General features: G+C 32.0%; 2 protein-coding genes across 2 annotated transcripts; one reads left to right on the top strand and one right to left on the bottom strand.

Annotated features, from left to right (window-relative positions):
* Positions 1 to 2,465, top strand: LOC133188084 (uncharacterized). The gene is made up of 3 exons (XM_061323475.1): positions 1 to 324; positions 1,327 to 1,476; positions 1,878 to 2,465. Exons 1-3 carry the CDS (start codon positions 108 to 110, stop codon positions 2,033 to 2,035), a joined length of 525 nt encoding a protein of 174 aa, XP_061179459.1. The 5' UTR covers positions 1 to 107; the 3' UTR covers positions 2,036 to 2,465.
* A 592-nt stretch (positions 2,466 to 3,057) lies between these two features.
* Positions 3,058 to 13,459, bottom strand: LOC133188073 (ubiquinol-cytochrome c reductase complex assembly factor 1-like). The gene is made up of 10 exons (XM_061323465.1): positions 13,327 to 13,459; positions 12,096 to 12,203; positions 9,360 to 9,494; positions 8,376 to 8,448; positions 8,233 to 8,290; positions 7,254 to 7,362; positions 7,075 to 7,152; positions 6,822 to 6,938; positions 6,417 to 6,517; positions 3,058 to 4,687 (listed from the first exon to the last, which is right to left on the bottom strand). Exons 1-10 carry the CDS (start codon positions 13,417 to 13,419, stop codon positions 4,639 to 4,641), a joined length of 921 nt encoding a protein of 306 aa, XP_061179449.1. The 5' UTR covers positions 13,420 to 13,459; the 3' UTR covers positions 3,058 to 4,638.
* Positions 13,460 to 20,439: the final 6,980 nt, after the last annotated feature.

Genomic DNA, 20,439 nt, shown 5'->3' with positions numbered 1-20,439 from the left:
CAAAACCTTGCCGTGATATTGCAGTATTGATCTTCGTATAAAGCTACACTGCCGCGACTGAAGATCCAATTTCTCTGTTATATATACATCTGACGATTTAAAAAAAAATGGGTTGTTGTGATGATTCTTCCGTTTTGTCCAAAGTGGCTACAGTGGTCATCCTTGTGTCCTTTGTGTGCTGTACCATTGCTATATTCACTCCCTACTGGTCGGATCTGGAATCCAATGGGACTGTGAACTACACGGGTTTATTTTACACCTGTACTAATGATGTCTCTAACTGCTTTAACCTGGACAATGTTCTCTCTGTGTATCAGGGAACAGGTGCGTAGTCACTAGATTTATTTTTTGTTGAAAACCAGGACTATACACTGGAAAATTATTTCATATATTTATTTTAATTACCATGCAATAACATTAATTTTGGAAATAAATACATGCATGTTCTTAAGATATACAATGAGGTAGTGTCCAATAAATCATGCACCCACCCTCCAAATATATATATATATATATATATATATATATATATATATATATATATATATATATATATATATATATATATATATATATATATATATATATAATACACACGAGGACTGTCCGGTAAAATCTTTGACATCGCGTTTTTATCGAAAAAAAATGCACGCACTGAGCTGAAATTTTCAGCAAGTGTTTATTTGTCATATATTTAAGTGCATCTTACTATTTTTTTTTATATATTATAGGCAAAAATAAGGATTTTATTATACCTAAATGTGCACAGGGTATATGTTCCTACGGCGCACGACAAAAAGGAGGGGTTTTGAGTAACATAAACAAAAGATGCGAAATATGCTGATGATGATATTATTCAACGTCATTGGTTTAAAGAAACATTTTTTCCGTTTTGATAAGATCGTAATTAGAATAAATGCTTGGTTTTTAGTGACTGTAGGCCTTGTAAGAATACTTATAAAAAAATAAGTGCCATATTTACTTTTATAGCCTCAATTATACACTTCAGTTTAAAGGGAAATTGGAAGTCAAGAAAATATTTAGGACAACATTGGGACCAGAAACAATATTAAAGCGTCCTCAAAACTAAGTCACCTGAAAGTCAAGATTTTTACTTAATACGTAGAATAAATTTAAAGAGATTCGTGTTTCACATTTAGCAAATAAAAGATTAACGAAGCATCCAACCGCAGACGCTTAATTCTTCGTAGAAATGAATTGTTGGTAATATTGAGAGAGAAAATGCTTGTCAGTTTACTTTTTGCACATTCATCATAAAAGCATCTTTATTTCCAAGCAATCCTACTTTATTTTCTAAAATTTCAGATTACTATGACGATTTCCTTGCCACCCTGTCACTACAGCTGATTGGTTGGGTTGGCGTCCTGGTTTCCATGGTGATTATGATCGTTTTCTCTTGCTGTCTTCCCAACAAAATCCTTGGATGGGTGGCTGTTATATTCATGTTGATCGGAGGTAAATACCACACATATCAATATACTCTATCGATCGAAAGGAATTCTTTTACTTTTTTCAATAATAATAAAATTGCTAGGTATTAATCCATGGTAGGATTCTGGGCTGACTTTAATCCCAGTATTCAATACACTTGCTAGTTACTTCATTTAGCAAGTTTATTGAGCCAGTCGACTTTCCTTCGAAATGATTGCGTTCGATGAGCTTTCTGGACAAAAGAAATCAATCGTTCTCTATCGAAGTGTATTTGCTCGGTCGTCGACCCACATCCTTTTTATGAAAACTAAATTTATGACTCTAAATCCAAGTCAAGATCCAGTAGGTCAGAGACTTGAATAAAAATGTAGTCGGACACATCAATAGGGGTTAATGTTTTTTTTTCACAATTTTCTTTTCATCAGGTTTGTGCATCACAGTAAGCTTGATAATCTATGGTGCCTCCTTGATTGATCTCTACAACTCTCTTCTGAGCTGGTCCTTTGGTCTGGATGTTGCTGGTGCAGCACTTGCACTGACTGCCGCCGTCCTTATGATTATCAATAGTTGTATTATACCGTAATCTACAGCTCCCAACGCAGCAAAGAGCAGATAACCACGGCAGTTCTCTCTGGAGTTACTTCCCATTCCGACACCCTCCTGCAACGATCCATTTACGTTGAGATTGCATCCGACTACTCCGCGAATGAAGAAATCCAAATGACATTTAGCTTGTGCAGCGAATAATCGACACGTTTCTACATTCAAAAGAGTATCTTGTACTTATGTAGACTTGTGCCATACATTTCCTATACATTGTACATGCATTTTGAAAGGCGACTTCAAGAAAGTAATGCATCATTTCCATATCACCATTATACTCATTTTGCTCGCAGATATTCAGTTTCTTTTAATATGGATATTTTAATCTTTATGTGCAATACTGTTATAGGTATTTTGCAGTAATATTTCCTCAATTTATTACTTTTTTAGAGAAATAAAATGACACATTCAGTGGCGTATATTCCGTATAAGCAAAAAGGTTGTAGCCTACACATCATTTTCTTAATTAGGGATAAAAAATTTGTTGGAAAAAAGGGAAGAAAAGATGATAATAATTCTTATCTATTAATTTCATTTTGTTGCAAAATGCCAAAAAAGCATTCTTAGCAATCGGTACTTTTATATCTATCCAACGTTGACAGTTTTGCTATATATTTAATGACAAAACTTCCTATAGCTGGAATTTTTTAAATGATTAGTGATGGAAATGAAATTAATATTACTGGAAATATATTTTTGGTTAAATATATTGGTCGTATTCAGATTATTCAGAAAGGAAGTTTCCATATTTTCTAAGCAGAGTAAAAATGTGAATGTCATTCAGTTTTTAAAATCTGAAAATTTTAAGGGCATGTGTTCAGAATATAATGCACATCAAGAAGTAGATAGAGACTTAGTATGTACAATCCTAGAAAACAATAAGCATGGAAGTATCCAGCAAAAAGAAATATACCAAGTTCATACTTGTTTGATTTGCATGATTTTCCGTATTCTGTCTGGTCAGTCATTCATTTCTCAAATTCAGCAAATAGTAGATTTGAATTGGAAAACAATAATTTATTGAAAAAAAAACCAAACAAACATGCAAATGCCGACAAAATTCATTCAGATCCTCATCTCTGTACAATTATTCACAATAAATACAGGTCAAAGTAACTTGGCAGTATTGCCTAAAGTTATTCAAAGTACACAATTCCTGATACCCCACTCAGGCACTACACAGCAGTCAAAATATCAGTAGCACACAGCTACTTTGTCTCACACGCTGCATTTCATTCCTGGAATTTTGCATAGCATTTCCAACATTTTTTAATTTCATTTCCGACAATTTTTATTTTCATTTCCGACATTTATTTTTATTCATTTCCAGAATTTTTGCGGGGTACCTCTTCGGCATTTTAATGTTAACTAAATAGATGGAAATGGTATTTTAGAAGAATTTATTTCAAACCACATTTTCAAAAAATGCCTTATAATTTCCATCCTAAGATATCTGATTTCAAACTTAAAATGAATATTTGAAAAGGAGATAAGCGAAAGTTCACAACAGTTACTAGTGTCTCAGGGAAAGAAAAAAAAACATTTTCGCTTCATTGAAAGCTAACCAAAACTCATTATTTGGATTTCAATGATTTATTCTTTAAAATATTTATAACTGAAGTCTTCAATCTTGCTTTCATTGCCGAAAAGTACTACCTGAAAAATGTCGGAGATGAAACTTTGAAAATGTCGGAAATGAAAAATTGAAAATTTCAAAAAATTCTGGAAATGAAATGCATCCGTCTCACACAATGACTATTTCTTTTTCATACATTTACTCGGAGTTTATAGCAGTTAATTTACACTCACTCTGTTTCTATCTCATAAACTACAATCCCTGAAATGTTTTATTATCACTTTAAATCTTATCATCCAGTCAGTGTTATTTTTGTCAATGATTCTGTTAATATTTTTTAAAATAAAATAGTTTTTATCTAGTTTGTCTCTGATTAAAAGACTAAAAAAAATCTCTATAAAACCCAAACAATTGCAATTTGCACGGATTTGATTGTTGCTACATTTTGCACATTTAAAGGATATGTAACTTAAAAAATACAGAAAATAAATTGGCCTTCATTCCATTTTTTCACCATAAATACCTACATTGTAGCATCCCAGTAAAATACAGAGCATTTCAGGGACTATAGGTCTCTATCAATAATAACTTAATACATGTAGTGAGAGTTACTAAGACTCTTTCACACAGTAATTGATTATTACACAGTAACAATGTCACCCTTACAAACTTAACAGGTCTCTTTTAACAGATTTACACAATCTCCAATCACACAGTCACTTGATCTATATCATTCATTCTGTAGGGCGTCATTACACATTCACTGAATTTCTTTTGTCTACAAAAGTGATTATGTCTCTTTTTTACAGGGTCAGTATATCTCTATTTAACAAAATAGTCTAATCTCCAGTAAAATAATTCAATCTCTGTCATACACCAACAAGGCATTTATCATTCTGTTTCTTTATATCTATTATTTACATTGTCTCTATTTTCAACAAGTCTCTACATGTGGCAGTTACTGTTAATACTTATCCATTTTACTCTCCAAAAATTCTCTGTTTCTTCTAAAAATTAATTTTCCTTGTGTATCTGGGTATCTTGTACTGTCTTTCCCTGCAAAAAAAAAAAAACCATCCAGTCTTTTAAGCTACAGAAAAAAAATATTGCATTGTATTATTATAAACTTCAAAAATTCTCTACAAGAAGTTGTAAGTTGTTTATACAAGAGACCCAAGTGCCTAAACAGTCACCTGAGTATTATGAATTTTTCAGGCTATTACCACTTTGGGCCCACCTGGAACTAGCTTACACTTATATCAAATACATTTTACAGTTTCATGAGAACTCTTATACCGTTTTCAAATTTATGCAGCTTGTCCCCTGTAAATTCATTTGTAGATAAAATAAGAAATAATGTATAAATTTCAATATATGACCCCCCATCAATTTATAAGTTTTCCCCCCTATTCTTACATAAAACTTTGATCCCCAATTGTGGCCCCACCCTCCCCACCACGATTGGAACAAACTTGAATCCCCCGCTGTTCCCAAGAAGAAGAATAAAAAAGATTTTTCCTTTATATTCCATGTACATATTTTATCCCTAATTGTGGCCCCAACCCATCCCAGAGGGCCACATGATTTGAATAAACTTGAATCTGCACTACCTGAGGATGCTTCCATATTAATATTAATGACTAATATAGCTCTACTGCTCTTGAGAAGAAGATTTGAAAGATTTTTTTTTCCCTTTTGAATTCCTGGATAAAATTTTGATAAGGTTGGAACAAATTCGAATCTGCATTACCTTCAGGACACTTGCATATTTTGTAATAGGACAAATGAAGCTAGCTCTGTTGGTCTTGAGAAGAAGATTTTAAAGATTTTTCCTATGTATTCCTACGTAAAATTTTGATCCCTAATTGTGATCCCAATCTCCCCAGGGGAGCATGGTTGGCATAAATTTATATCTGCATTATCTGAGAATGCTTGCATATTACATAATAAGACTAACATAGCTAGCTCTGCTGCTCTTGCATAATTGGAAATTTACCTGAGGATGCTTATATTCTATTATGATAAATCATGGTCCTGCTGTTCTTGTGAAGATTTTTAAAGATTTCTCTTATATATATTCCTGTGTTAAACTTTCATTGCCTATCATCACCCCACCGTACCCCTGGGGGTCATAATTTGAACAAATTTGACCTGAGAATGCTTCCATTAATATGACCAATCATGGCTTTGCTACTCTTGAAAAAGAGATTTTTTTCCTTTATATTTCCATGTAAACTTTGATCCTCTTCTGTGACTCCACCCTACCCCTGGAGGCCATGATTTGAACAAACTTGAATCTACATTATCTCTGGAACCTTTCATTTAAGTTTCTGCTTTTTCTGGCCCAGTGGTTTTTGAGAAGATTTTTTTAATGACACCACATATTTTTTACATTTTCTTGATTATCTCCCCTTAGAAGGGGGCACTGCTCTTCATTGACTATCCTTACTCAAGGATACTCTGTGGCAAGTTTGATTGAAATTGGTCCAATAGTTCTTGAGAAGATGTTGAAAATGTGAAAAGTTTGTGCACACCTGCAAGACAATGGACAAAAACAGATAGCAATATGTCACCTGAGTTACTGAGGTGACCAAAAAATACTGTTATTCTCAAGCTCTTTCAAATGCACTTCTTCTGTGAGTGTATAAATTTTTTATTGATATGCCAAACAAAACTGAAGTTTAGATATTTGTACATTGTACATATTGTATAATGTGCTGATGTCCATATCTACAAATGACGACAATTATTGTAGTTATTCTGTCTGATACTAAGTATTACTCACTCTGTCCTTTTTCTGGTTTCTTCATCCACTTCTACAGGCAAAAATGAAAACTGTTCTCCACAAAGAAGTATTTTACTGTCAATAGATTGGAGGTAGTGCATCTATAATGAAATAGAACATGGAATCACTTTAGAAAACCAAGCTTCTGACTTAAACACCATAAATTTGAGGATATTTTTATATTTAAGTCTCCTTATACATGTTCAAGTAGCTGGAATACCAGATTGTGGCAAAAAGATTAGGCATTCATTTTCTTTAAATTTTCTATGCTGATTATTCCATCAGAATTTTGTTGAAAACTGACAGTCAAAAATTTTCCTCACTTTGAAATCAACAATTTCTTGCTTGATATATCGAATTCTTTTCTAAAATTTCTCAAAAATAATCAATTATAAAGCAGCAAACCTGTTTCCTAGTGTATTCTACCATGAACTCTAAACATCTAGGATCACAATCTTTAGCGTCGTAAATATTCAACCACAAAGCATGAGCCAGAGCAATGTCGGTTCCAACTAACAGTGCCTAATTAAAAAAAACCCAATAAAATACATGTTCTGTTATTACCAGAAAAGTTGCATACTTTTTTTTTTGTATGAATCTAGCCAGAAAATCTTTGATTACCATAACTTGATTTCAGCAAAAAACTAGTGATACAAACCTCATCATACCTAAACATGGCTGATTGGAAATGATTATTAAAGTAATGAAAACCATCCTTCTTCTGTTTCATCTGGGCCTTAAATTTAAGAAAAAAAATTATATGACAAATTTCAAACAGAAATGTAAGAATATGAAACATGAAAAAAATAAATACAACAAATACTTGAGTTAACATACACCAGCAAGTTTAATGCGGGGATCTAAGTCTGACCACATGGCGCTCACTAGAGCCATCCCTGCGACTATGCCATCATTACCGTCTCTCTGCAAGCGCTGAAGCATCATCCTAGAGACAAAAAACATGGATAACAATGCACAGTTGAACTTCAGTATCTTGAACACCGATATCTCAAATACCATTGACATGTCAAAATGATTTGGAAGTACCAACCACTAATTCTTTAAGTATTTTACCCTCAATATCTCAAATCCTCAGATATCTTGAAGTTTTTTCTTGATCTCATAAAGTCAAGAAAACAAGGTTTGACTGTATATAGCATAACGATGAAATTACTGATGGTATTTGTGTATGTTGGATATGACTTCTGCAACCAAAATTTTAAGTGAGTGTAATAATTCAAAATACTGTATCTTATTCTCGGCTTGACTGACAAAAACCGCGCTCCATCTGTGTTAAAAATACTGTATGTGTACTTAAAAAAGAGGGCTTCATATTTTAGCTCCTTTGGCGCAGACAATCTGAACTTAACCTGTAGTTGGGATAATGGACTAAGAACAAAATATTCCCAATATTCAGCCTATCAAGATACTGAAGTTAAATGTACATGTGCTGGCAATTCATCTTTCCACTAAAAGATTAAGTTGCTTTCCTTCAAATGTTTAACAGTGCAACAGTATTACAAAGTGTGGATCTATTATGATTATTTCTCCAGTGGGCATATTCAATGCATTGGCTTATTTATTGGAATTTGGTGGTGAATTTCACATTTTTGAGTTGGAAATTTACAGTGCATGTTTTATGGTCATAGTAAGAGAAGTTTCTTTCACACAGAATAAAGAAAGAAAGTGACTGTCAAATTGATTCAACTGTATTCTAACAGACCTAGTCTTAGGTGGATATATGTTGTACACCTTTTTTTCAATTTTTTTTTCATTTCATTCAGATATCAATCATCAAATTATACAAATATGTTACCATAAATGAAGTTCCAGTACTTTATAGAAAGAATAGAAACTGTCATCTAATTTCGCCACTGAAAAAAAGAAAAAAAAGCAGTACATAAAATTTATGACATAATTTTTTTACTTACATTTTTAAAATCGACTGAAGGTACTTACTTTCAAAGATTTCTTCATATGAAACATTGTCAGATATTCCCAGGACCAAAATAGTCCCTCCAACTTGTAAATTCTACAAAATAAAAACATACATGTAGATGAGATTCGTTGATGAAAGAATCAACACTTTTCTATGTCAAAATAAATATTGCAATTTTCTCTACTATATTTTCCCAAAATATGATGTCCATCTGCATTTATAATCAGCTGTAAACCAACTTTTATTCGCATGTAAGAAATATCCGCGAGTTTCATGACCTTCTTTAACTCATGAATATTAATCACCATGAACCATTTATTTTGCTGAGTATTTGTAGAGAATGTTTCCTCGGTCACAAAAATTAATTGTCGCGGATTGAATTCAAACTGAAGAATTGCAAACAAAAGATGACGCTAATAATAGTTGGTTTACAGTATGTCATGCTTAGACACTTCCTTTTGATCTTTTGCCATATATCCCTCTTTGTAAATGTACATGCATCTAGTGCTGACCCATTAGATGAGAGTTTGAAAAAATTTGAATCTAACCTTTACACTTATTCATACTAAAGTAGCCTCATCTCTGCCCCTGGGTATATGAATTAGGAAACAGAATAAATTTACACTACACATATAGGAGGATTATTTCATTCATCAATGTATAGTCAACACATCAAATTTTTGGTTAGATAAAAACTGAGACTTAATTTCCCAACCTTTGCTCTTTTGATTATTATTTTAACGAAGTGAATCTATACTGATTAAAAGTATACAAAAAAATTACTCTTTCGTGTGAGCATACCTTTCAAAGATTCATATAAATATTGCTTGTTGAAACTAACGGTATACTAAAAGTCACTTAAATTGAAAAAAATTGGGTTTTAGAAGAGTATGTAAAATAATTTTATCTGCCTTATCATCCACACTTGGTTACTGTTGAGGACTCTTTTGACCCACCTGTATTAGTATCGTACTTGGTTACTGTTAAGGACTCTTTTGACCTACCTGTATTGGTATTGTAGTGTCAATTTCTTGTGAAGACATCATTGACTTTAAACTGATTACCAGTCTACCCAGAAGTGATGGAGCAGTTCTCTCCTCAAAGTTCTCTGCCTTATCTGACATCCCTCTTTGTTGCATCTAATTCAATATCAAAATTATTGTAATTATTTCCATACAAGTATATTTTCTTCACCCTATCTGAACATGTTCTAAAATACTGTAAAATCACTTATTTTCTTGGGATCAAGTTTTTGTGGTTTTAGGAAAAATTACTGGTTCAAGGGGATTTAATTTTCATGGTTAAAGGAGAAACATAAAACTGCAGAGTGAAATTTTCACATTATATGGAGAATATGAATATTTGGGTCTCTTCAAACCACAAACAACGAAAATTATATCCCCAAGAAATTAAGTGATTCTATACGTTAATTAAACATACAGCATTCTTACAAGGCTGGTTACATGTAAATCAAACTATTATAACCATTTACATGTAAATGAAAAATTAATGAAATTTGATAATTTTGTTCTCACTTTGACTAGTCTAAAATATCTGATGTTTTCTAGGCATTTTTCACAATTTTGATATTTGATGTGTCAGGAAAATATCAGAACTGGGGCCACTATGAAAACTGGAAATTTCGCCATCCCAACTGAACTCGATTATCGATACTTTGAAGTCAAATTAAATGTCAAACTCACCACTTTTCAATAGCACAATGCTTCTAGTTCTCACCAATATTGCTTAAAAGAAAGTATCACTCCACATTTCAACAAAGGTCTCACAAGATTTCAAAATGCATGAAATCGAAACAAACCTTGACAGTTCGATAGAATGTTATCACCAGACACTTTTTATTACAAAGGAACAATGAAAGAGGTATTGGTAAGTACTATAAGCATTGTACTGTTGATAAGATGTGAGTTAGACATTTAATTCGGTTCGCATTTTTTTTCGCATTACAGTATGAATTGATGTTGATCTAGTTAACTTTTGCAAATTATGCATACATGAGGGAAACTTTTTTCAGACTGAAAACAGCTTGGCCATGAATTTTACATCTCTTATAATGAATTTTTGAAGATCTGAAAATTAAATATATTGAACTAACATTATTTTCTATAAGAATTTATATGATAAATTTATCAGAAAACTTTTGCTCAGAAAGGTTAGTAATGTATTTCATACTTCCCTAAACATTATATGTTAGTCATAGATGTACTTGAAGGAAAACATATATTGTGAATTCGGTATATAAATATATACATGCACATGACAAATTTGTTATACAGTTGTAACAATTATGGACATAGCAAATTTGATTCACAGGTCCCCAGACTTCGCTAAAACAGAGTTTTACAGTACATGTACACAGGTGTGTAGTAAACACACAGATATACGGAAGCTGTCTACAGGGAGCAAATGACTACAGAGATATATACATGTACTTGTCACTCAATAGGTCTAATACAGTCAAAAGTGAAGAAATATAAAAAAAATATTTTTCCATGTTTTCTATTATTTTCGTCTAATGGAATTTCACTAACCTCAAAGATGCTGATAAATGTGAATTAGAATATTCTAGTGTTAACAATAATTAGATAATTACAACAGCAGATTTTGAAAGGCCTGCAGATAATTACCAGTAACACTACTTTAAATATTAAAAATATGTGATGTGTATCAGAAAGTTTTCCTATTCAGACAAGAAATTTAATCAAAAATATTTAAATTTATTAACTGATTATCCTTTTTGTTTGGAACGAAAACATTTGGGCCATACATGTACTGGGATCATAATCGCTCAAGTCGCACAGGCTATGTAAATGTGACCACTCACATTTTCGTCAGAGGTGAAGTATAGAACATATATGTCAGTAAGGCCAAACAAAAAAGTATGTGTGGTTCCTGTTACACCTCCAAAAAAATTAGGGTAGGTAGGTAGGGATTTTTTTTTTCTTTAACAAAATGATTTTCTTAATTATACTAAATAATACTTATCACTACTTTGCAAATGACATTTAGATGTGGTGTGATAAAATACTAGTCAGTATTGGTAGGGGACACCTACATGCTAGCTTGCTTTGGATTTAACACTAATAAACACTTGCACTATGTTGTGCAAGGAGGCCATCATTGCTGAAACTAAAACTTAAACCGGAGCCATTGATGGAAATTGGGGAAAATTCCGGAAAAAATATGAAAATTGCCAAAAAAAAGTTTAGGGCCGGGGGGGGGGGGGGGGTATAAAATAGGGACGGTCGGGTAACCGGAACCACACATATTTTTTTATTTGGCCTAACTCCTTGACCATCCTCACAAGGTCAGGGCTTCGTGTCAGCTCGTTGATGTTGGACCCCTGACAAATTTCATTTGATATATTCGGGCTTGCTTCTCTCATTGAGAAGCACCAATCAAATTGAAGTAGACAGATGATATAAACAGAAAGAAATCAGGTGACACCTAAAATGCATGTGTTACGCATTGTTTATCACCGAAAGACTTAATGTGATTGGTTGAGCAATAAGAAAAACAATCAAGATTTTTAATTTTCCCAAAAGACATTGCTTCAGTCAGCCTGCAAAATAATTGAATGAAATTTGTTATTCCCATAGCAATGAGTTGACACAGGACCCTGACATTGTGAGGATGCTCCCTGAGAAGAAGAAGATTTTTGATTGATTACACAATTCATATGTTTTTGAGTGATAATCAAATACTATTCTCATCATGCTTACCAGTGTGATTGGTGCTTTTACTTGAGCCCCTGCATTTCCATATGTTGTAACAGACAGGAGTTTGGGCTTCTCACTAATTGATAAATTAGAAAAATGCCCAGTTCTTACCTAAAATAATCAAAGAAAGTATTTCATTGTTTATGGAATGGAAAGCAAATCTCATATAGCAATATTATAAGGTTTCACCTGCCAGTTTAACTCACCAGTATAAATGAATGCGGTTAAGTGTTAATTATCTAAAGGTAGTTAAGGTACATGGAATGGTTCTTCATCAGGTCCAGCACAATTTCTCTATTTAGCTATATAGCTTGGATTAGCAATATAGCTTTATTAAGCTATTCAAAATAGCTTGATAAAGCTATTTATATGCAGTTTTTCACAAATTTAAAAATGTTTTTTGTGCGAAATAGACAAAAAGTCGCAAGTATTTGTCTATTTGACTATTCATGTATGTACTATGGACTATCAAAAAAGCAACCCATTTCAAATTTAGTTCTAACATTGCAGCATTTGAATACTTTTCAGCAAAAGATGAATTTCCATTGTTTGAGTAACTGTACACTGCCTTGTTTGCGTTGAGACAGGGATAAGTTATGAGTATGATTGCTTCTCATTGTGCTGAATTATTACCAATCAATTATCTTGTTGCCCATAACTGACCTCCTTTATAATCTTATTCAAGAAGTAACTGTATGATCACAAATCAATTGCTTTACATACATGTAATCCCAAAATCTTTAGAACTTTGAGTACAAAGTCTCTCAAGGAAACGCAATTTGGTGAGTGATTTTTACAGGCATTGTTTTCAGACGAGTTCAAGGTTCAATATTATCACTGCATGAAGACTCGACTTTTTGTACATGCTGAAAAAACAACACATTGAAGAAAAAAGTGTGACAAAATAGCTAAATCAAGCTTTTGCTGAATATCTTAATAAAGCTATATAGCTAAATCAAGCTATATAGCTAAATCATGAGATTGTGCTGGACCTGTTCATTGTTAGTAACAATGTTACTAGGAGCACTGAAAAAGTACTATTTAATAGTAGCGCCTGCAAAATCTGTCATATCATGTCAAGATAAAGCAATAAGTCGACTTAAAGAAGGTTTTAATATAATGAAAACTGGAAAACTGGAAATCTATCCAACTGGAAGACAACCATTAATCTAGTAGGAAAAAAACAAAAGACGTGACATAGTAAATTCGGCCTACAACTTTTCTCCGTACTCACTTTTCTAGCTAGCCTCTCTGCAATCAGTTCATTCTTCGGTGGAATTGATTTAGTAAAACAATGGTAACATCTTGCTAAAACACAGCGAGACATAGCATATATATATACCAACAACGACGCTGGGGGATCCTTCAAAGTTCAAGCTCGAGTTTAAAGTTTTGTAACAAATTTCGTAATCCGAACTCTTTTATCGTGGAAATTAGAAAAGTACAGGCAATCATAGTAGAGCATACTAAGGATTGTCGGGCTTTTAGCACGGTCCAAATCTGTCATATCGCTTGGAAGAAAATTGTTAATACATGTGTTTATATATATAAAGTTAAAAGAAAAAATCTTTAAAAAAAATATCAATGTCAAAAGATGCGAAAGTAGTTCTGATTTAACATTGATCTTGACGCAAAATGCATAGGCACCCCCCAGCTTAATTGTTAAAAAATATATATCTACTATACTATAAAGTTATGTTTATAGTATAGTAGATATATATTTTTTAACAATTAAGCTGGGGGGTGCCTATGGCAAAATGTAATACGCATGTGAGTTAAGGCTAGGTATAGGCGTTTCTATGCAAATGAGCTAATAAAAACACATAAGAGGTATATTCTTTATTTAGAGAAAGTTTTGATTTATTTTCTGATGCATAATTAGTACCCAGGATATGTTATAGCCAGTACACATTATGACGTCATATCATGACGTCATTGATCTTACCTACTGGAGGTAATAAAACACATCAACAAAACAGCTTCGGCGCAAGGGATTACTCTTTTTATTTTTACATAAAAATGTATAATGCTGAGAAGAATATTCTATAGATTTATAAAACTGCTGCACAAATCCTAGGCATTTTCTCGTTTGATCGGAATTTGAGGGAACTTACACCGGACTGTACATTTTTACCCTGATTCAACTTAAAACTTTACAAATAAAAAGTTTACAAGTGAGCTGTTGATATTTGTGCAGCAATACCAACAATCTTTGGAATATTTTGCTTCTAAATATACCTTGTTTCAGTTAAATAAAATAGAACATGCCCTTGCGCCGAAGTACTTTTGTTGATGTACATTATAATCTTGTGTAGTAAAGAACAATGACGTCATAATGTGACGTCATAATGTGCACTGGTTGTCTCATGTCGTGAGTACCAAGTATGCATAAGACAGTATACACTTATTTCATGACTACGAGGGGAACAGTCAAACTGTTGTCCCGAGGTAATGGGGAAGACCTGGGAAACTGTTGCCCGAGGCCGAAGGCCGAGGGCAACAGTTTCCCAGGTCTTCCCCATTATCGAGGGACAACAGTTTGACTGTTTCCCGAGTTGTCATGAAATAAGTGTTTTATTACCTAACCTACTATATAATTTCTTAAAGTAATGATATAGACATAATAATCAATGGCTTTTAAAATACATTGACATAAGTTTGTATTATTTTTTAAAACTAAACTAAACAAGATGAATATTAATCAAATATTCACACCGATTGGTGTAAAATCAGAAAAATTAATGGGTGTGATATTATCATGCACTAATAAATTGAAAAAAAAAGCATGTAGTAAACAACATAATGATATCTTAAAGATTTAAATATTGCACGTTTATGGCAAAGATCTATACTGAATGAAAGGGGCCTACATTTTTCCCAAACTACTCTCAGAAAAGGTGTTCATGGCCTCTTCTTTGAAATGATATTAAATTGAATATATATTTAAATTGGTATCAGGTTTACTTTTCAGATGATAATTTCAAATTGAATGAAAATGCTTCAATTTATATATAATTCAATATTATAGCTGTAAAGTACGGAAAATTAACTATGACGTCATAATGGAACAGTTCAGCCATGCAACAGTTCATTTTATTACCTAACCTACTATATAAATTGTAATTAGGCATTTTGAACTGTTTCCTGATTCTTTTTAATGTTTTTGCAAATCATGAAACAGTCAAAACTGTTTACCTGGTCACAGAATGAACTGTTGCATGGCTGAACTGTTCCATTATGACGTCATAATTAATACCCCGTACTTTACAGCTTTAATATTGAATTATGTATTAATTAAAGCATTTTCATTCAATTTGAAATTATCATCTGAAAAGTAATCCTGATATATAATCAATTTAATATCATTTCGAAGAAGAGGCCATGAACACCTTTTCTGAGGGTAATTTGGGGAAAATGTAGGCCCCTTTCACTCAGTATAGTTCTTTGCCATACACGTGTAATATTCAAATCTTCAAGACATCATTATGTTGTTTACTACATTTTTTTTTTTCAATTTATTAGTGCATGATAATATCACATCCATTAATTTTTCTGAACACCAATCGGTGTGAGAATTTGATTAATAGTTTGTTTTTAAAAAATAATACATGTACAAACATTTGTCGATGTATTTTAAAGGCCATTGATTATTATGTCGATATCATTACTTTAAGAAATTATATAGTAGGTTAGGTAATAAAACACTTATTTCATGACAACTCGGGAAACAGTCAAACTGTTGTCCCTCGATAATGGAGAAGACCTGGGAAACTGTTGCCCTCGGCCTTCGGCCTCGGGCAACAGTTTCCCAGGTCTTCCCCATTACCTCGGGACAACAGTTTGACTGTTCCCCTCGTAGTCATGAAATAAGTGTATACTGTGACCGGGTAAACAGTTTTGACTGTTTCGTGATTTGCAAAAACATTAAAAAGAATCAGGAAACAGTTCAAAATGCCTAATTACAATTTATATAGTAGGTTAGGTAATAATTTTGACTGTTTCACGATTTGCAAAAACATTAAAAAGAATCAGGAAACAGTTCAAAATGCCTAATTACAATTTATATAGTAGGTTAGGTAATAATAAGTTTTAGCTTTCTCTCTATAATAGATATAGTCCTTAGGCATATTAATTAGTTTATTTGCATCGAAATGCCTATGCCTAGTCTTAACTCACCTGCGTAACGCAAAATGTTATAATCCCAGTTTATTATATTTTGAGTTGTTATTACATTTTGCGTTGTATCAATGCTTCCTTTTGTTTACACTTTTACTTTCTCTATATAGGTCGTTAACAATTTGTCTTACATTAAAATTTAATTTGAGTTTTAATAGATTCAGACGTGCAACAGTACAATTAACCTTGAATAATCGCCGTTTTTTTCATTGCAGGGAACTTAAGGCCGGATAGGTTAGTAGTGTTCATATAGTGAGAGAAACTCAAACTTAGCTCGCTACATTTCCATTAGCAATGTGAATTGATAACTTAAAATTGTCAACATGAAGGCTTTTATATAGTTTATAAGCTTGTGGTGGTTAACGGGAACAGAACATTTGCATAATATATCAAGCAGAAATTCTTGACCGTTGTGCCCATGTCGTTCAAAGGGAAATTATTTCAGTTAAGGAACTTTAGTGTATGCAAATTTCCCAAAAATACAACCAATTGCAAATAACAATTGTATGTAAGAGAGTTGTATGGTATGAGGAGGTAGGGGATAATAAATAATTGCACTTCACTGCACTGTATTGTAATATCCCTCAATACCATCATGCTTATTAAGCATCATCGTGAAAATAAACTTAGTCATATTTGACAAGTCTTTGACATGATTTCATTTAAAAGGACACTTGCTTTAAAGAAAATATCGAATTCCTTAAATTTTTAAAAATTGTAAATTTTTATTTTTGTCATTCCCTTATTAATCTAGACAGTTTCTTTTTCATCACTTGTAGGACTACGAAAGCCGGATAAGCTCATTTTTGACAAGATAAAAAAATATTTAAATCGTTATAACGAGATAGTTATCTCGTTATAACGAGTTAGTATCTCGTTATAACGAGTTAGTATCTCGTTATAACGAGATAATTAAGTCGTTATAACGAGTTATTTATCTCGTTATAACGAGTTAGTTATCTCGTTATAACGAGTTAGTATCTCGTTATAACGAGTTAGTTATCTCGTTATAACGAGTTAGTATCTCGTTAAAACGAGTTAGTATCTCGTTATAACGAGTTAGTTATCTCGTTATAACGAGTTAGTTATCTCGTTATAACGAGTTAGTTATCTCGTTATTCTCGTTATAACGAGTTAGTTATCTCGTTATTACGAGTTAGTTATCTCGTTATAACGAGTTAATTATCTCGTTATAACGAGTTAGTTATCTCGTTATAACGAGTTAGTATCTCGTTATAACGAGTTAGTTATCTCGCTATAACGAGATAACTAACTCGTTATAACGAGATAACTAACTGGTTATAACGAGATACTAACTCGTTATAACGAGATACTAACTCGTTATAACGAGATAACTAACTCGTTATAACGAGATAACTATCTCGTTATAACGAGAAAACTAACTCGTTATAACGAGATACTAACTCGTTATAACGAGATAACTAACTCGTTATAACGAGATACTAACTCGTTATAACGAGTTAAGTATTTTTTTATCTTGTCAAAAATGAGCCTATCCGGCTTTCGTACAGGACAATATTGAAAAAAAAAAATCGGACTTAATCTTATTAATTTTACTTACAGAAACATATTCAACATGCATTTAGTATGTATTTTTCTGATTTTTAATCAAAGTCTGTTTGTAGCAAGTGGACTAAAGATTTGGTTGAAGATTCACAATTTCTTTAAATTAATCATTTTGGATTTACTATGCTTTGAAGGTAGAATGAATATATATTTTTATACAAATACATGTATAGACATGTACAAATTCTTAAAAACTAAATAATATTTGAATAACGACTTAAAACGATTATGGTGATAAGTAAAGGAATTTTTGCAATCAGTTATGGTGTATTTCTCTTCAATAACTAATGTTAGGTGAAATATCATTTCTTGGAAGCACCAATGAGAGAGAGAGAGAGTCAATGTTGAAATTCTCTATATTTTCAGGATAATGATCAGAATTAGTTAAAAACATGAATTACAATGTATAGATGAAATTTATTGAAAGAAAACAAAATCAATGATTATTTCTGTTTACGCCTTTATTTTCTTTTATATATTATGTCATTAATAATTTGTCGTACAATGGAATTTAATGCGGTATTTAAAAGATTCAAATGCCAGTGCAAGCGTACAGTTTACCTACGAAAAAAATCGCTAATTGTCATTGCAGGGAACTTCAGGCCGCATAAATTAGTAGTATTCATATAGTGAGAGAAACTCACACTCAACACGGTACATTTCTATTTGTCAATGTGAAATGTTAACTAATTTTCGTCAACATAAAGGCTTTTATATAGTCTATAAGCTTGTGGTGGTTAGCGGGAACAGAACATTTGCATAAAAGATCAACACGGTACATTTCTATTTGTCAATGTGAAATGTTAACTAATTCTTGTCAACATAAAGGCTTTTATATAGTATATAAGCTTGTGGTGGTTAGCGGGAACAGAACATTTGCATAAAATATCAAGCAGAAATTCTTGACCGTTGTGCCTACGTCGTTCAAAGGGAAATTATTTGAGTTAAGGAACATGAATGTATGCAAATTTAAAAAAATACAACAAATTACAAGTAACAATTGTATGTAAGAGAGGTGTATGGTGCGAGGAGGTGGGGATATTAAAAACCATGGTAAAAATTAAGGAAAAAAAATAAGCTTAGTGAAATATTTAAATGATTTCATTTAAAAGGACACTTGCATTACAAATTTGATGCATGGATTGCTATTTGATTTTGAACATGTTTTGGGTTTAAATAATGAAAATATCAAATTTCTAAAATTTTAAGAAATTGTAAATTTTTATTTTTGTCGTTCCTTATTAATCTTTCATCACTTGTAGGACAATATTGAAAAAAAAATTAGAACAAATTAAACTATCGGACTAAAACTTATTCATTTTACTTAGAGAAACATATTCAACATGTATATATTTAGTATCTATTTTCATATTTTTTTTCTTCAAAGTTTGTTTGTAGCAAATGGACTAAAGATTTGGTTGAAGATTCGCAATTTCTTTAAATTAATTATTTTGGATTTACTATGCTTTGAAAATCAACTTGAATGTAAAATGAAAATATTTTAAATACAAATAAAGAAATGCACAAATTCTTAAATGACAGACGGATTAAAAGGATCAGAATTTGTGACTTACAATCAAGAAAATGTCAAAAGACATTTTAGTGAAAGTTCGTAGTTCTGATTTTAATAAAATTAAGTTTGGACTTTTGAAAAAATAAGTAATGTTTGAATAACGAGTTAGAGCGACGATGGTGATAAGTATAAAAGAATTTTTGTAATCAGTTCTGGTGTATTTCTCTTCAATAACAAATGTGGGGTCAAATATCATTTCTTGGAAGCAACAATGAGAGAGTGTACAAGCTTGCTTTAAAATATACAGTTATAATAGCAGAGAGAGAGAGAGAGAGAGAGGAATCAATTTTGATGTTTCATGTATTTTTCAAAGCAGTTTTTTTTTCTTTCAGGTTAATGTTTAATATGAAGTAAAATACAAGACTTACTTAAAAATTTATACTTATTGAGATTTTGAAAATTATTGTGAAGTAAATAAAAAATTAGAGCTAATAATTTGTTCTACACTTCTCTACAGATATCTGATAAATACTTGTCTTACGTTCAAATTTAATGTCCTTTTTTTAATCATGATCGAAAGTGTAACTGTACAATTTAACCTTTCAAATTGACAGAATAACTAAACGTTCGCACATATTGGCAGTGTTAGATTAGTGATAGAAACTCAGTAATATTTTTTTAAATTCAAATCTAAATTACTGAGATTTTCAAATACTTCAGAATGTGCATCTGTATAACACGGGACATTTCGTTAGTCAATGTGAAATGAAAAATTGATCTCTTTTTATCAACCTAAAGGCTTTTGTAGTGTACAAGCTTGCTTTAAAATGTACAGTTATAATAGCTGGGTGAGACTCAACAAAACACATACACATGCACACGAGAGAGAGAGAGAGAGAGAGAGAGAGAGAGAGAGAGAGAGAGAGGGTTATGGATGTTGATATTGTCTGTATATTACATAAGAATGATCAGTTTCAGGTGAAACACTGGAATCACAGAAGAAATTTATACATGTACTTAATTATGTTAAAAGTTTTGAAAAACATTTTGAAAACTAATGTGTATCTCCAT

This window comes from Saccostrea echinata, unplaced genomic scaffold (assembly GCF_033153115.1).
Source record: "Saccostrea echinata isolate AGI-Se365-2 ecotype Australia unplaced genomic scaffold, CSIRO_AGI_Sech_v1 ptg000001l, whole genome shotgun sequence".
NCBI lineage: Eukaryota > Metazoa > Mollusca > Bivalvia > Ostreida > Ostreidae > Saccostrea > Saccostrea echinata.
This window is presented reverse-complemented; position numbering and strand designations above follow the sequence as displayed.

Coding starts and splice junctions, on each gene's coding strand:
- LOC133188084 (XM_061323475.1), top strand. CDS start 108: ATGGGTTGTTGTGATGATTCTTCCGTTTTGTCCAAAGTGGCTACAGTG. Junction 325..1,326: donor CTCTGTGTATCAGGGAACAG/GTGCGTAGTCAC, acceptor CTAAAATTTCAG/ATTACTATGACGATTTCCTT. Junction 1,477..1,877: donor TATATTCATGTTGATCGGAG/GTAAATACCACA, acceptor TCTTTTCATCAG/GTTTGTGCATCACAGTAAGC.
- LOC133188073 (XM_061323465.1), bottom strand. CDS start 13,419: ATGTCTCGCTGTGTTTTAGCAAGATGTTACCATTGTTTTACTAAATCA. Junction 8,291..8,375: donor ATATGAAGAAATCTTTGAAA/GTAAGTACCTTC, acceptor TCTTTTTTTCAG/TGGCGAAATTAGATGACAGT. Junction 6,939..7,074: donor CCATGTTTAGGTATGATGAG/GTTTGTATCACT, acceptor TTTTTTAATTAG/GCACTGTTAGTTGGAACCGA.